General features: G+C 42.0%; 1 protein-coding gene across 4 annotated transcripts in view; it reads right to left on the bottom strand.

The window, feature by feature from the left end:
• ZMAT4 (zinc finger matrin-type 4) overlaps positions 1–17563 on the bottom strand; it is a 237808-nt gene that overhangs the window by 73047 nt on the left and 147198 nt on the right. For all 4 annotated transcript variants that reach the window (XM_081016453.1, XM_081016452.1, XM_081016454.1 and 1 more), the window contains one exon: positions 6139–6295. In XM_081016453.1, the coding sequence (XP_080872579.1) occupies positions 6139–6295 (157 nt within the window). The remainder of the gene's footprint in view (positions 1–6138; positions 6296–17563) is intronic.

Here is a 17563-nt window from a genome sequence, read left to right as displayed (position 1 = left end):
TAGCTAAGGTGGTGATTCGAGTTAAGAACAGTTTCAGGTTAAGAACAGACCTCCGGAACGAATTAAGTACTTAACCTGAGGTGCCACTGTATGGAAAACTCAATAAAAATTATGTTAAAAAAAAAGAAAGAAGGTGAAAAGCAGGACATGGGAGGGGTGTGACTTGGGAAGAGGTGGTGGGACTAGGAAGCAGTGGGACTGGGGAGAGACTTGAGGGCCTGACGTACCCTCTTCCACAATCCCACAGTGGCATAGCATAGCATAGCATAGGTAGCTCACTGAGACTAAACAGTTCCTGGTCCTCAAACCCATGGAGTCCACAATAAAATCTGACTATGAATGGCTACGTGCTCTGGCCAGATTCCATCAAACTTGATTTAAGGCAAAATGTCTAACAGCCATGTAGTTTCTCAACAAACACCTTGCTTGGAAGAAGGCTCAAAGTTGCATTTTCAGGTTGAATCTGATACATGAAAGAAGGCATTCTGTCTGAACTTCAATGAGATCAGATCTAGAGAAAACATAAACTTGATGGAACCTTGATCATTTGAGTCTGGAAGTGCAGAGGAACCCCCACTGCCAGAAACATATCCAACATGCATAACCATGACTTTTTCACAAGGAAACGGCATACATCCTTCCTCTAGGTCAGGGGTTGGGCAAATGCAACCCTCTGCATGTCACTGGGCTATTTATTTGTTTTATTAAACAAAATTCATGCACCACTTAATTGTAATGAAAAGTCTAAGCGGTTTACAACAAAATAAAATCAAACATTAACATTAGCATTAGCAGACTGTTAAATACAGTGGTGCCTTGGGTTACCTATGCTTCAGGTTACATACTCTTCAGGTTACAGACTCCACTAACCCAGAAATAGTACCTCAGGTTAAGAACTTTGCTTCAGGATGAGAACAGAAATCATGCTCCACTGGCGCGGCAGCAGCAGCAGCAGGAGGCCCCATTAGTTAAAGTGGTGCTTCAGGTTAAGAACAGTTTCAGGTTAAGAACGGACCTCCGGAACGAATTAAGTACGTAACCAGAGGTACCACTGTATAGGCCATTGGTTGTCGAACCAGTGCACCATGGCACCCTGGGGAGATTGAGGACACTAATTTCAGAAAAGGCAAGCTGGGCTGTCATGTGCAGTGTGTCAGCTGGGACCTGCAGAACAGTGGTCTTGCTTGGGTTCCTGTCCAGCATGTGCGCTCCCACTTTACATGTGCGCCAAAAATGTTGCCCAAAAGGGGCAGGGTGGTACAGGAATCCCCACATACGCACAATCTGTAATGGAGCCCCAGTGTAAGCAGTTCCCACAGGGGAGCTGCAGAAAGAATGTGGTTGGTCAAGGGATCCATGGACTCAAAAGGCATTCAAACATTCAGCAATAGGCTAAAAAGGTCTGTGTTTTAAACTCAACTTCTATTATATCTTATATCATTTCAGACCATTAGAGTCAAACAATGGTTGGAAGGCACCAGGTTCCCCACCCCTGCTATAAAATCATTTGTAGCCATATTAATTTCTTCTTTCCAAAAGAAAAGAAAAATTAGGTTCTGAGTGTTTTGGATGGCAAGCTTCCCCTCTCCTCCAATTATTATTATTGTTCTAAAGCTGCAACCCATGAGGCAGTGAGGGTGAAAGGAAGGAACTGCCCTACTGGTGAGACCATTGCTCATTAGCAAATTGAGATCCTTGGAGCATTTGGCAGTGAAAGGATAGGGACATTTTCTTTTCCATGGCATCATTTGCTCTTCCCTTCCAATTACCCGACTTTATTCCTTAGTACTCAACTTCCCTACAAAGCAACGACCTTGTCTATTTGTCTCATAACTGTTGTTGCTATGGTAGATCTACAAAGGAGGAGGAGAGGAAGGAGAAGGGAAATGCTAATTAATAAAATCATCCTACTATTTGTCTTGGATCTGAACTCTAGGTCACACATCAAGCCAAGAGCAATGCTTAAATAGCATTGTGGTAGAAACATGCTTCTGGGAGGAGCAGGGCTTAAATAACATGGTGAACCTCCTCCCCTCTGTCACACAGATAGCCTCCAGCATGTGGTGGCCTGGAGGACGGGATCTGCATGATTTCTCCAACTCCAAGAGAGGGAGAGACTAATGTGAGCCAGGCTGCTGCACAATTGCGTGCACATGAATTTATTTGTTCCAATATGCTGCCTTTCGGAACATAAATCCTCACCATTAAATTCACCTGAAGCACCTCCTTGTCCATTAGGCACCACTCAGATTATTGCAATTCACCTGGAGAAGCCCTCCTAATGGACCGACACTTGTTGCTGTTATTAATTAATTAATTGAATTTGCCCTTCACCCGAGGATCACAGGGTGGTTCACAATATAAAAACATAAAAATGTGTGACAGTAACAAGCAAAAAGAATACCCCTCTCCCACAGTATTATTATTATTCTCATTTTAGCAATTTTAGCCTGGTTGGCCCGCTCAACTGTGGCCGTGCCTCTGCCCTGCATGGACTTGGGGTGGTGAGGTGTGGAAACCTCTGGCCTTTGCATGGCCAATTGTACAAAGTCACATCCTACTGAAATCAGACAATTCTGATTATTTCGCCACCTGCAGAAAACATTGTTGTTTCATCAAACATTTTAAGAGAGTGAATTTGAATAACCTTCTGCATTTTATTATTCTATGGTATTTTAATGATTTCATAAATTATATTTGTCCTATGAGTTGGTGCATTATAACAAAGGAACATAGGAAACTGCCTTATGCAGAGTCAGACCATTGGTCCATCCCGCTCAGAACTCTTTACACAAACTGGCAGCAACTCCATTTGAGGCATCTAATCATAGCCTGCATTTTTATCAAGGCTTATAGTTTGATTAGGGTCTGTATTTTAAAATGAGCTTAAAGATTTTCAAATGTTTTATGCCAGGCAGAAGACTAGCTGCCTAAGTACTTTGGCAAGATGTTTATCCTCCTGGACAAGGGGGCCCCCTGATTTATAGCAGAAAACAATTCTCAAAGTCGTAAAAGGGAATTACAGACTAAGAGCAAGGTTACACCACCCTACATAATTAAGAGTTGGTAAATAGTAAAACCATTAAACTTGAGCCATATCTTTCTAAGGTTAAAGGCCAAGAGCAAATGGAAAAGAAAACAACTGGCTGGAGAAAGGGGAGTGTAAACAGAAGAAGAGGCTTCTTTCTTATTTTATTTTGAGGCTGTAAACTGATTCCTTCCTGTTACTTTGAGAAGGTTTATTCTTCTAAAAAGCTATCTATGATAATGTATGAAATATACTGGCTTAAATGTAATTATGCAAAGGATCTAGAAAGAAAGAAATGTTAAATTCTTATTTCATAGAGTCATATTGCTGTAGGAGACCAGAGGGGCAAACGAGCCCAGCCCCCTGCCAGACAGGAGACGCCATCGAGCACTCCTGATATATGGTTGTCAGGCCTTTGTTTAAAGACCTTCAAAAAGGAGATCTTTCATTGATGATGCATGAGAATGTGAACCCAAGATCTCTGACATCTGTTTAAAATAAAAATTTAAAACTATTAACCATCTGTTTTGGAGGGCAATAGGGCAAGGAGGGCAAGAGGTGAGCTGGTAATTAAGGTTCCTTGTTGAGACAAATGTAAGATATATGACTACTTATTTGTCATTTATAGATAGAAGAATATATAGCTTTTTGTATCCCATAAAAGGCAATAGGAAATGGGTGTATCTTTTAGGATTGGTTATAGCAATTAGCCAATAGGAAATTCAACCAGGCTGATTGGACAGAGGCAGCCAAAGGAGGAGCAAGGGGGCTGGGCTGAGGGAATATAAGTGCTGGCCATAATGGCAAGAGAGCAGGCCAGAGCTTGGTAACCATATACCACTGTGCCTCTCATTTATTTGTCTGACAAATAAATTATTATTTTAATTTCTCTATTGCTGCGTTGAATATTTCATTCCAGCTAAGCGTTAACCACAAGCAGGGTGCTACACATTGTGTTTCAAAACAGAATCCCTCTGAGCCCCACCTGGAAATGATGGGGATTGAACCTGGGACCTTCCCATGTGAAAAAGCCACTGAGCCGCGACTCTTCATGAAATCTGCTGCCTCTGAACAGGGAGTTTCTATAAAGCCCTTGTTACTAATGCCATCTGTCCCCCACTCTGGAGTTGTCTAAGGCTATGTACACACCATACATTTACAGTAATGCACACTTAAAGCACATGACTTTCCCCCAAGAATCATGGGAACTGTAGTTAATCCCCATAGACCTACAATTCTCAACACCCTTAAAAAACTATAGCCCCCAAGATTCTTTGGGGGAGGTAATGGGATTTAAATGTGCACAGCCTAATCTTAATTCAAAAGTGTTTCAACTAGTGGCCATTGCCGCATCCCTAGATTAATGATGCGTTCTGTGAAGAAGGAACCCTCTTTTGTCTGACTCTTGCAGGATTCCTCCACACTGGCATAGCGTGACTGGGGCTGTGGGGTGGTCGGCCCTGGGCACATTATTCTGAGGGTGCAAAAGGGCGTAACCAGGTGCCTCCATGAACAGGCAACCTATGGAGAGGGAAGCTGCACCAGGGGAAGCCTGGCTGGCTGGTGTGGAGCCGTGCTCTCCTCTCTCTCTAGGAGAAGGAGGCACCATCCCAGCCCCAAAGGCCTGGCCCTGGCGCAGCTTGCTTCCCCGCAGGGCGCCTGTTGCATCCTCTCAGAATCTGGTGGCGTCAGCGTTAGAACACCCTGGGTGCCAAAAAGCCGCAGTACGCCACTATTCCTCCATCCCAGAGAGCCGCTCTCTCCTCACCCCTTTCTATCTGGTCCAAGTTTTCCCTTTCACATGCACGGGAGTTGCTACCATAGCATTTAAAGAGAAAAAAAATGCTTTGCACTCTGCACAGCTTAAAGAAAAGGAATGACCCTCTTCTCTCCTCTCCCCTTGCTAGCATATCTGATTATTAGTTGTGGTTTCACTATGTCTTGGGCCATAAAGCTAAAAGTTTTGCTCTTCTGGGCAGACAACTCTTTATCATCTTGCTTCTGCCCTGCAGGGAGCTAGGCTAGCAGCCATTGCCAAAGCTGGTAGTAGTAACCTCAGAATTTATATTTGATGAAAGCGGAAGAATTATGTACTTCCCAGTGGCTGTGCTGTGCCTAAGCCAGGCATAGGTAGATTTAGGTGGGTTCTGTTAGTATTTGTATTGTATTTGCATTGTTGCAAATTGTTTGCATTGTTGCATTGTTGTTGTTGTTTTATTTGTACCACACCCATCTGACTGGGTTGCCCCAGCCACTCTGGGGGGCTTACAGAATATGCAAAAACATAACAAAACGTTAAACGTTAAAAACTTCGCTATATAGGGTTGAATTCTGATGTTTTCTAAAGGTTGTGTGGTTGTTTATCTCCTTGACCTCTGAAGGGAGGGTGTTCAACAGGGAGGGCACCAAGAAGGCCCTCTGCCTGATTCCCTGTAGCTTCACTTCTCACTTCAGCTTCCCTGGGTGGCTGTGAGTTCTAGTACTGTGAGGGGGGGGGGGGAAGGTTTGCAAACAATCGCTGACATTTGACTTTTCTAAATGTGAGAGTTAAGAGGGTCCGCATTACTGAAGGCACAGTGGGAGCAAGCAAATATGGCAAAATGCAAGAAACCAACCCATCTCCCTCCCGCTTTTAAAAAAGGAGGAAGAAAGACTAGATTCTCCACCAGCAGCAAAGAGCAAAATGATATTCTGTATGAGTGCTGGAAGGAGAAATAAACGTCTTTGTTGAGATGTCAATTAAAGGCAGTTCCAGAATTGGTTATACATACAGCAACAGCTTCCATCTTACAAGCAAGTGTTCAGAAAATAGGGAAACAGAGACACTTTTTGAGTGGCATCTACAGGAATAAAGGGGGTCCTCGTGAGCCTGTGTGGATGGGTGTTTCTAAGATTGCCACAGCAAAGCGAGCAATGAATAGCTGCTTTCCTTCAACTTTCTTTCTGTGCTTCTTGTCTGCTGTCCCGAATCCACAAGGCCAGTCAAAGTGCCACCCTCACCTCTGCTTAACAGGAAACTGATGCATGGATCCAAAAAGACAGAGTATTCCACTCCTTAAAAAGAAAAGGGGGGAAAGGAAAGCCTTTATCGTCAATGTATTTGGACCTACCTGTGGCCTTTAACGTTGGCTGCTCTCCTAGCAACAGTTTTAATCTTTTGGCATGAATTTTCCCTTGATAGTGTGACTCAGCCACGACGGCTGAAGTAAAGGACATGTTACAGAGCGTACAGCATTTGTTCTTATCCACCGATTCATTGTCGCTGCCCTGGAGGATGAGAAGGAAGAAGCAAGGATGTTATGCATGTCAAAGGCAGCAGTCGCAAGAGGGCCAGACTCAGATGCAAATTCTGGTACCACCAGATCTTGTGGTTGGATTTTGAGGACTCTGAGTCTGACGGATCCATTTCAGACATCCGCCTGAAATCATGAGGCATCTGAAAGGGGGAAGGAATAGGAGAAGTGGGCTGGGATGAAAGGCAAGTGGCTAATGTGGGACTCTCCAGATGTTGTTGGACTCCAGCTCCCATCAACATCTGGAAAGCACCAGGTTGGCTACCCCTGATATCAGGGGTATAGTGGGGGGGGGGCAGGGGGGCTGTAGCCCAGGCCGTGTTTAGGGAAGTTTTTAATGTCTGGTTTTTATTGTATTTTAAATATTTTTCCAGTAGCACCTTTAAGACCAACTAAGTTAGTTCTTGGTATGAGAACTTGGTATGAGTTGGTCTTAAAGGTGCTACTGGAAGGATTTTTCTTATTTTGACTATGGCAGACCAACACGGCTACCTATCTGTAACTTTAAATATTTTGTTGGCTAGAGAAACCCAGCCAGATGGGAGGGGTATAAATAATAAATTATTATTATTATTATTATTATTAGGCACAAGTCAGGTGCCCCCCACAGGGATCCCCGTCCCACCCTGCCTGCTGCCGGTGTCTGTGGGCCTTGAGCCTGGCTGAATAGCTGCCCAGCCAGCGTCAGGGGGAAGGATTGCCTGCGAAGGGCCACGTCAGCCAGCCAGGCTTCTCCCTGCACGGATGGGCAGTGACACAGCACAGCCCCACTTGGTTCTGTTGGGCAGGGCTGAACGGGCACATGCACCCCATGGTGTTGGTGGCAAGGGCTGGCCTGGCATGGTGGGTTCTGTTGACCCTCCATGCCCTGCTTGGGGCATGTGCCCCAGGCAACAAAAAAGGATGCAACACTGCTGCCTGATATAAAGAACAATTACTTGTTGCATTCCTGCCAACATGGAAACTGTTGGACCTAGAAGCACGGCCTTGTCAGTGAAATTACCTAGCTAGGAAGGTAAGAAGACTAGCCCTGGCCTGGCTCCAAATAAGAATGTTTGTGTTTATTAAGGGAAGTGCATTCTTGATGAGAAATAGTTCTATAGTCCTAGCTAGCTAAGTAGCTGGAGAAACAAAGAAGCCATGCTTGCCCCTTTGTTCTCAGAAAATACATCCAAGAGTAGGAGGCAGTTGTAAAAAGGATATAAGCTAACACATTATCAGTCTAAATTTCAAAGGGCAGAGAGAGGTTAGCATACAAGTTAAAGGTACAGGGTTAGCCTGTGAATCTGGAGGCCCCTTACTCTGCTTAAGCACCATGCAGACCCTTTTCTGCACGCTGGATCACACCCAAACTTCCAACAGAAACAGCAGAGGAACTCTCTGCAAGCCACTTCAGCAGCTGAGGGTTCTCATAACAGCCCTTCATCTGCCTGCATCTAAATCAGGACTGGCAACTCACTGGCTGAGGGGACAAATGCAGCCCTACAGGCCTCACTATGGTCTTCAGAAGGTTGCCCAAATGCAGCCCTACAGGCCTCACTATGGTCTTCAGAAGGGAATGTGGCCCTTGGGTTAAAAAAAATTCCCCACCACAATTTAAACAACCACAACAACAATTTTATTATTTATACCCTGCCCATCTGGCTGGGTTTCCCCAGCCACTCTGGGCATCTTACAATAGATGCATCCTTGTCCTGCCCAAACGTTTGATTTCAAGAGGCTCAGGAGAGGAGACAATGCTTACAAGACTCTAGCGCACAAGTGTATACTTCATCAGCATTTTCAAAAAGCATCCTCAGAAGTCAAACAGCGACAGGTAGCAGAAAACCGGGTTAAGCTGGAATAGATGGACAGCTTTGACAGTGGACTCATTTCCTGTGAGCTGCCCCTTACACCCCCCAAAGCATCCCCCAGTGTGAGTAACACTGATGCTGCAAACTTGTATCAAACACATTATGCTAAGCTTGAGCCCAAATTTCTCAAGGACATTTTTCAAGGGGTATGTGGCCTGAGATGTTTTTATTTTTCTCACTGTGTCCCCCTCCCCAGAAAGAGAAGACCATGCTGCAAAATTACAGCTGAATATAGTCTACCATCTAATCATAGTGGATGCTGTTCCCTGACCCAAAGAAGCAACAGCACCCCATGATGACACACAACATCCAGAGCATTGTGAAGGATGTAAAATGGTGGACTTCCGGAGGCGGCGCGAATCGGCAATGGCGGTCCTCCTCTAGCGCTGAGGGGGAAGCTCTGCGGAATTGGGTCGTCCGCTACGGCAAAGCGGAGACCCGCACGGAAAAACCATAGGCAGCAAGAGCCTATGGACGTGGGACTCGGCGGGTGCCGAAAGCGACCTCTGAAACGTTGAAGAGACCCCGTAAGGAGCCTCGGATCGCAGAGGGGGTTGCGGCGCTGTGAGTTGATCGCTACTCCGCAGAGTGAAGCCGCGCAGCTGCTGTCATTGAGCGCTGACCTTTTTTCCTCAAAAATTCGGAACCAGAAGCTACAACCCGTGAGTAAAGAGGGACTTTTATAAATTGGACTCTAAATCTAAAGAAAATTGGCTGAAAGCGGAGAGACGTTAAAAGGAAGTCCGTCTTCCGCTGCTATTTAAACTATAAAGCAAAGAGCTGGAGAAGTGGAGCTTTTGTAGAGGCTTTTTAAATCATCCGATCTGAGCATCCACTGGAACTACTTTTAGACGAAGAAAAGATATATTTTATTGGACTTACTTTCTATTTGAACTGTGTTAATTTTCTTCTGTGGGAACTACAAATTTGGACTGAGAAACCCAGGTATCTGGGCTGCCCAGAGAACAGAAGAGCTGTCAGTTTGCAAACTTGGCTATTGTGTATCTGGACTAGTAACTTTCTGAGCATTTACAGATTTGTTACTTTGAAATACTAGCTAGCACTTGTCAGAAACAATGTTATGTTACTAATACCAACTCTGCTAAACATTAGTTTGAAGGTCCTGGGACTTTAAAATCAACCTTATTGATCTTATTTGATCGGACTTCTTCCCTCAAGACATTTCAAGCCCCCTCTAGAGGATTTGGGACCAATAGCAGTGACATTATTTTACTTTCTCTTTCCTTTCCTCCTGCTTGACTGTTTGTCTCTGGGCTGCTACTTTCTCATGGGAATAATTCAGACCGACCTTGACTTGTAGATAACTTTGGAATGAGTGGCACAAGAAAAAGAGGACCAAGAACTAGACAAACAACCTTAACCTCGGCCTTACAGGCACGCAGATCATCTGTACCTATCTTAACGTCGGCAGCGGAAGAAGAAACTGAGCAGCTGCAACTGGAAGATATGGCTTCAGGAACAACTGCTTCAATTCTAGAGAAAATCTATGAAAAGTTGGAATCTTTGGACAAAAGAGTAGAATCTCTGGATAAGAAAGCAGATGAACAAACAGCCAAGATTGATCAAAATACAGCCTGCCTAAATCAAATAACTGGACAAGTGGCACAGAACGTACAAGCAATTGGGCAGTTGACTGAGGATACTGTAGAAAATCGAAAATTGGCTGAGGCTACTAGTCAAAAAGTTGAAAAATTAGAACAAGAGGTAAAGCCACTCTGCAAACAGGTCGGAGAGCAACAGATGTATCTATCCATGATAGAACTTCGGAATCGGGAAAATAATCTAAGGATAAGGTCAATTCCAGAAGCTGAGGAAGGGAATCTAACTGAGTTCCTGACCAAAGAGTTTTCCAAGTTTTGGCTTATAGAAGAGAAGGACTTTAAAATTGTGTCAGCCTTTAGACTTGGGAAATTTGCAAGGAAAGACAAGCCCAGAGACTGTTTGATAACCTTGCGATCGAAGGAGGAAAGGGATAAGATTTTGGGCTTGCACTACGGAAAGTCACTGGACATTTTGGGTAGAAGAATTGAAATTTATAAAGATATCCCGAGACAACTGTTGGACCTGAGATCTGAATACTCCGAATTGGCTAGATTGTTGAGGAGCAACGCAATTAGCTTTAGGTGGGAATTTCCTCAGGGATTATCTTTTACTTTTAGAGGGAAGAAGGTCAAAATCAAAACACTGGAAGACAGAGATAAATTTTTGACTGCTTACGGAGAGGACCTACAGAAAGGAATTGAAACACCATTTGGGCCTGGAGCATCTGCTGTACCTACACCCTTGGACACTGAAGATTCAGAAAAAAAGGAACCACCCCTTGAAAAATAACAGATTTATTCAGGATGTCTCTGCAACTTCTGAGTTGGAACATAAATGGCGCTAACATTCCGGAGAAAAGGAAAAAAATATTCCATATTTTGAAAAAAGAACAATTGGACATTATTTGTTTGCAAGAAACACATGTGACTAGGCTACACAGAAAAGTGTTAATAAATAAAAGATTAGGCCAAGAATTTATATCCTCGGACCGAGTGAAGAAGAGAGGAGTGGTGATCTATGCAAAAGAGAGCCTGTCACCTAAATTCCTTTTTAAAGATGAACATGGAAGAATTTTGGCAATTGAGATACAACACCAAGGAGAGAAGTTCTTGATATTAGGAATTTACGCACCAAATGAGGGAAAATCAGAATTTTATAAGAAGTTGCATGAGAGTGTCCTGGACTATCTGGACTACGACAACATCATTATGATGGGAGATATGAACGGCGTGGTTTCAATTAATATGGATAAGTCTCAAAATCAAAATGTGACAAAAGATGGCAGACTACCTAAGACTTTTTTTGAACTGACTGACAATATGGACTTGATTGACATTTGGAGGATAAAGAACCCCCTGGGAAGGGAAGGAACATTCTTCTCGGAAGCCCAACTGACATGGACAAGAATCGACCAAATATGGATATCTAGAGGTCTGGCACCTAAGATCAGAAAGGTGGAAATCTGCCCAAAGACCTGCTCCGACCATAACGCGGTAAAGATGGATATGACACTATTACCAACCGGCTCCTTTAGATGGAAAATGAATGACAACTTGTTTAGAGACCAGGAAATTATTAAGAAGGCCCAAAAAGCTTTGAAGGACTATTTTGAGATAAATTTGAACACTTCGGTGGAAAAAAGAATTATCTGGGACGCAAGTAAGGCCGTGATGAGGGGGTTCTTGATACAACAGAATGCTGTAAAGAAAAGGACACAAAATGAGAAAAAAGACAAGATTTTGGAGAAAATTAAAGAACTAGAGAAGAAGTTAAGATCTAAACCGAAGTCACAGCCGATTCTGAGAGAAATTAAACTATACCAAGCACAATATTCTAAATTGATAAACCAGGAAATAGAGTGGAAAGTTAAACTAATGAAACAAAAAACATTTGAATCTGCAAATAAATGTGGGAAACTGCTAGCTTGGCAGTTGAAGAAAAGACAAAAACTAAACACAGTTACTAATTTAGAGATTGAAGGAAGAAACATTCAGAACCCCGTGGATATTAGAAAATGCTTCCAGAAATACTTTAAAAAATTATATACACAAGGGCCGCAAAACGAGGCTGAGATTAAACAATTTTTGGAAAAGAATGGTCTACCAAAATTGTCACAAGAAAATAGATCAATCCTGAATTGTAAAATAACACCACAAGAGATTGAGCTTGCCATTCAGAACATGAAATTGGGCAAATCTCCAGGGCCAGATGGGCTGACCTCCAAGTATTACAAGATATTGAAGGACTATTTGATACAACCATTGATGGAGGTCAGCAATGAAATTATGGAGGGGAAGAAGGCGCCGGAATCGTGGAAAGAAGCTTTTATCACATTGATACCAAAATCGGAAGCTGAAAAGACACAACTCAAGAACTATCGTCCCATCTCCCTCTTAAATGTGGATTACAAAATATTTGCAGACATTTTAGCAAGTAGATTTAAAAAAGTTCTAAATGAAGTAATCCATAAAGATCAGGCAGGCTTTCTCCCAGGTAGACATTTGTTTGCTAACACAAGGAACATTATTGACATTTTGGAACTCTTGCAAACAGATGTCAACATAAAAGCAGTGCTAATTTTTATAGATGCGGAGAAGGCCTTTGACAACATCTCTTGGAAATTTATGAAAGGGAACTTAGAAGGGATGGGAGTGGGACGGGGTTTTGAAAATGGGATTGACGCAATTTATTCAGAACAAAAGGCCAAATTGATAGTTAACAATGTGGTTACAGAAGAGTTTAAAATTGAAAAAGGAACACGACAAGGTTGCCCTATTTCCCCATTGTTATTTATCTCAGTTCTGGAGGTGCTCTTGAATATGATTAGAGGAGACCGGTTGGTGGAAGGAATACAGGTCGGAGTGAAACAATATAAACTCAAAGCTTTTGCAGATGACCTAGTTTTGACCCTGCAGGAGCCAGAATCTAGTACGAAAAGAGCATTACAAATAATTCAAGACTTTGGTCGGGTGGCGGGATTTAAATTAAACAAGCAGAAAACTAAGGTAGTGGGGAAAAACCTGACAGATGCAGAGTCAGAACGGTTTCAGAGAGAGACAGAGTTAAATGTGGTTAAGAAAGTTAAATATCTAGGGGTAAACATAACAGCAAAAAATCTGAGTTTATTTAAGGATAACTATGAGAAATGTTGGTCAGAAATTAAGAGAGATTTAGACAGCTGGTCAAGACTGAAACTTTCCTTGTTAGGCCGAATTGCTGCTATCAAGATGAATGTATTGCCAAGGATGTTGTTTCTGTTCCAAACATTACAGATTGTGGATAAGACAGAGTGCTTTCGGAAGTGGCAGAGAGATATTTCTAAATTTGTCTGGCAGGGCAAAAAGCCCAGAATTAAGTTTAAGATACTAACAGATGCGAAAGAAAGAGGGGGCTTTGCCCTGCCAGACTTAAGGCTCTACTATGAATCAGCAGCTTTCTGCTGGTTAAAAGACTGGCTACTTCTCGAGGACACTGATGTGCTGGATTTGGAAGGTTTTAATAATGCTTTTGGTTGGCATGCATATTTATGGTATGACAAGGTTAAGATTAACAAGGTTTTCAAGAATCATATTGTCAGAAAAGCAGTGTTTAATGTCTGGACAAAATATAAAGACTTATTGGAGAATAAAACACCAAGGTGGCTTTCACCATTGGAAGCTAAGGCCCGAAAAAGACCCAACATGGAGGCCAATTGGCCAAAGTATTGGGAAATACTAGAAAAGGATGGAGATAATTGGAAACTGCAGAGTATGGAGAAAATGAGAGATAAAGTGCGAGATTGGTTACATTACGCTCAGATTAAGGAAGTTTTTAAACTTGACAAAAAGTTAGGGTTCCAGGTGGAGAAATCGAAGTTGGAAACGGAATTGTTAGAGCCTAAGACTAAGGTACTTTCAAGAATGTATAACTTGCTGTTAAAATGGAACACACAAGATGAAACGGTAAAATCAGCCATGATAAAGTGGGCACAGGACATTGGGTATAATATCATGTTTGAGGACTGGGAAAGGTTGTGGACTATTGGGCTAAACTTCACTGCTTGTAATGCCTTGAAAGAAAATGTAATGAAAATGATATATAGATGGTATATGACACCAGTCAAACTTGCAAAAATATACCACTTGTCTGATAATAAGTGTTGGAAATGTAAAGAAAAGGAAGGAACATTCTTTCACCTCTGGTGGACCTGCCCTAAAGTGAAGGCTTTCTGGGAAATAATATATAATGAGCTGAAAAAGGTATTTAAGTATACCTTCTCTAAGAAACCAGAGGCCTTTCTTCTGGGTATGGTGGGCCAAGGGGTGGTAAAGAAGGATCGAATATTCTTTATGTATGCCACAACAGCAGCAAGGATACTTCTCGCGAAGCACTGGAAAACTCAAGATCTACCCACACTGGAAGAATGGCAGATGCAACTGATGGACTATATGCAACTGGCTGAAATGACCGGCAGAATCCGAGATCTGGGAGAGGAGACGGTAGAAGAAGATTGGAAAAAATTTAAGATTTATTTGCAAAAATATTGCAAATTGTATGAATGCTAAGCAGGATGCTTGATCATAAACAATTTGGCACCATCAAAATAGATGAAGAGAAGTAGGAAGATAAGAAAATGTAAGAAAAAACAATTTTTATTTTGGACAAACAGTTGGATAAATTTAATGGATAATTAGACAGTGAGGATGGAAGTAAGGTGATAATTTGCTGGAAAAAAATTTTTTTAACATGGAAGGTAGGGGCGGGAGATGTGAGGAGGTCACAAGAAGATAAGAAAGTATGTTATGTTTTGTTATAATTTTGTTTGATTATTATATTGCAACTTAAAAATTTCAATAAAATATTTATTAAAAAAAAAAAAAAGGATGTAAAATGGTGGCCTGACAGCTTCTGCCCTTTGCCTTGGCATCCCACCAAAAAACCTAAAACAAACCTTGGGAGCAGGGAAAAAGAAATTTCTGTTCCCCCTGGAGGAATTTAAGAAATTAGTCCTCCCAGTTCCTTTGTCCACACACAGTGGTGATGAATTTCGAGAGGCCATTTATACACAACAGCTACATGGGAGAAGCAGAAGCCAGGACAACAGCAGAGTAGGTAAACCTTTGCCATCTCTCCCTGCTCTGCATTTTGGTTGCTCTCTCAGCAAGGACAGCCGAGCTGCCAGACTGGAGTTGCCATATTTCAAACAGTGAAAATCCGGACAGAAAAGTTGTTGAGTTTTTAAGGGAAATCAACCAAAATGACACTGCTGGCATGGATTGCCATTTAAACAAAATTGCCATGTTGATGTGTCTTATTATTCTGGGCTAGGGAGGGTTGCAGGTCATTTCATTGCTAGGGTGGTACCAAAATTTTCTATTTCTCTTGGGTGGAGTATCATCATGTTTTAATATTTTATATTGACTGTTAATGTTTATATGAATTTCTCTTCTTTTCTGTGGCATAATGTTTTTATGTATATGTTTTCCAATGCAAGTCACTTGGAGTCTTATAAGTAAAAAATAACTAATATGCTTAAATAGTAATAGTAATAATGCTTTAAATTGTGCTTTAAATTGAGCTTAAACAGATGACCAATGGAGATGGCATAAGATCAGAAACGACTGCTCCAATCTTTAGGCCCAGATAATAGTCTGTTGACAGGAGTACGCCAGCAGTAAATCGCACTGTACACGTTGGAGTTAACCCTTTATTAACAAGAACAGGATCTGCACAGATTTGGCAGAGGCCTAATGAGCGCAGGAACTCATCCCCACTAGGTCTTGCTGCATGGATCAGTTACCAAGACGAAAGGTCCTCACCTCCCCACAGCTGTCTTTGTCTCCTCCTCTTCTGGTTTTTCCCCAAGCAATCAAAGACTGTGCCTGTGTGCCTCCTGTCTTTGCTCCTTCTACTTCATGCCTCTTCTGGTTCTGGGAGACCAGCAGAGAGGGGAGCTTGTTGCAGCAGCAGGAGGAGACACCTTCTCCAGCCTGACTCCTCTCTGCCTCTTGGCTTCCCTCCCCTCCCTCCCCTGCTTCAGCTTCACCCTCCGATTCTGGACTTCTCCCTGCCACACACTCTCCCAGCTCACTAAGCCCTGTTACCCCTTCAGTGACACCTCCTCTTCCCAGTCTTTTCCCTCTGACCACTCATCATTGTCCCACCACCGCTTCCCATGCTCTGAGCCTTCTTCCCTTGGCGGTTCCCCAGCTGGTTCCTCCCACCATTCCCCTGCATCCAACCAGTCCATGACATCTGGACTCCATATTTTGGATCACTTGAGGTTTCTGGAATGCCTTTGAAAGACCATGGATCCAGTCTACCATTATTGGCCATGAAAATAATGGACATGTTTTGAGTGTGAGAGGTGAGCTGCATGCCATATTGAGGCCCTTTATGTTGGGCACCTCTTATTTAGTTATTCTGCCATCTTTCTCTCACTCCATAAACACAAGCACAGCTTCCATCAGTAACAGCCATGACAGTTAAACCACCTGCAAATAGAGCCTGTCATAAATTAGAAGATGCTTCCAGCCACATTAAAAATTAAAACTCTAGGAGATTAGTTTGTTTTTAAAAAGATCACAAAAATTAGCAGCCTTCCAGCCAAAAATACATACCCATGCTGGGCTTCCATTGCATTCAAGCTCAGTGTTCTGGATGACAAATGCAGCAAGGAAGCCCGATTTGTATGTAATGAATATTCACCAAGCCCTATCAGATTTGTGAAATGGTAAGCCTGAACTTTAGGAACATAAGAGAAAGTGAAATGCTGTGATGTGTCCAAATTGGACAACAAACCTATAAACTAAGGGCATTTGCAGATGACGTAGTTCTTTTTGTGGTAAACCCTTTGGTTAATGTGATAAAGCTATTTGAAATGATAAAGCAATTTGGTGATTTAGCTGGTTTTTATACTAATAGGGATAAAACTAAAATGTTGGTGAAAACTATGGATCAGCATATGAGAAAAGTTCTGCAAGAGAACTTGGGGTAAAGGAGGAAAAAAAGGTGAAATATTTAGGTATAAGTATAACAAATAAAAATGCAGTGTTATATTAAAATAATTATGCAAAAGTGTGGAACAGCATGAAATTAGATTTGCTAAGATGAGAAAGAAGGAAGTTTTCATTGTTGGAAAGAACATCGGCTATAAAAATGAATGCGCTCCCTAAGATGTCTTTCCTATTCCAGACAATACCAGTAATAAGTAATATGAACTGCTTCAAACAATGGCAAAAAGAACTATCTAAATTTATCTGGCAGGGGGAAAAATCCAGGAATAAATTTAAAACTTTAACGTATGCTAAAGAAAAAGAAGGGTTTTCACTGCCAGACCTAAAATTATACTCTGAAGCAGCCCATTTGAGTTGGATGAGGGAATGGATGGTATTGAAAAACACGAGGTTACTTGATGTAGAAGGTTATGGGTGGCATGCATATTTATGGTAGGAGAAAGTCAAGATCCACAGAGAATTTTAAAATCATGTTATAAGAAGAAGTTTGTATAGTGTGTGGATCTAATATAAAAAAATTCTTGAAGGAAAACACCATTGCGGTTATTTCCAACAAAGGCATGTGCTCAAAATAAATTGACTATGGAAGCAGAATGGGGTACATAGAGAGAGAGGTTTTCTGGAGATGGTTGTGAATTGAAAACACAGGAAGAAATTCAGGAGTGGGTGACGGGATGGCTTTAATACCACCAAGTAAATGAATTATTTAAGAAAGATAGGACATATGGTTTAATCTGAATTTGAATTAAGAGTGCCAGAAGGCAAAGAAAAACTGATTCTGAAAATGTATAAAACGTTATTAGAATGAGAAACAAAATATGAACTGATTAA

The sequence above is a fragment of the Podarcis pityusensis genome (genome assembly GCF_964106645.2).
Source record: "Podarcis pityusensis genome assembly, chromosome: 8".
NCBI classification, from domain to species: domain Eukaryota; kingdom Metazoa; phylum Chordata; class Lepidosauria; order Squamata; family Lacertidae; genus Podarcis; species Podarcis pityusensis.
The sequence above is the reverse complement of the archived record's forward strand: the minus strand, read 5'-3'. Positions and strand labels throughout refer to the sequence as shown.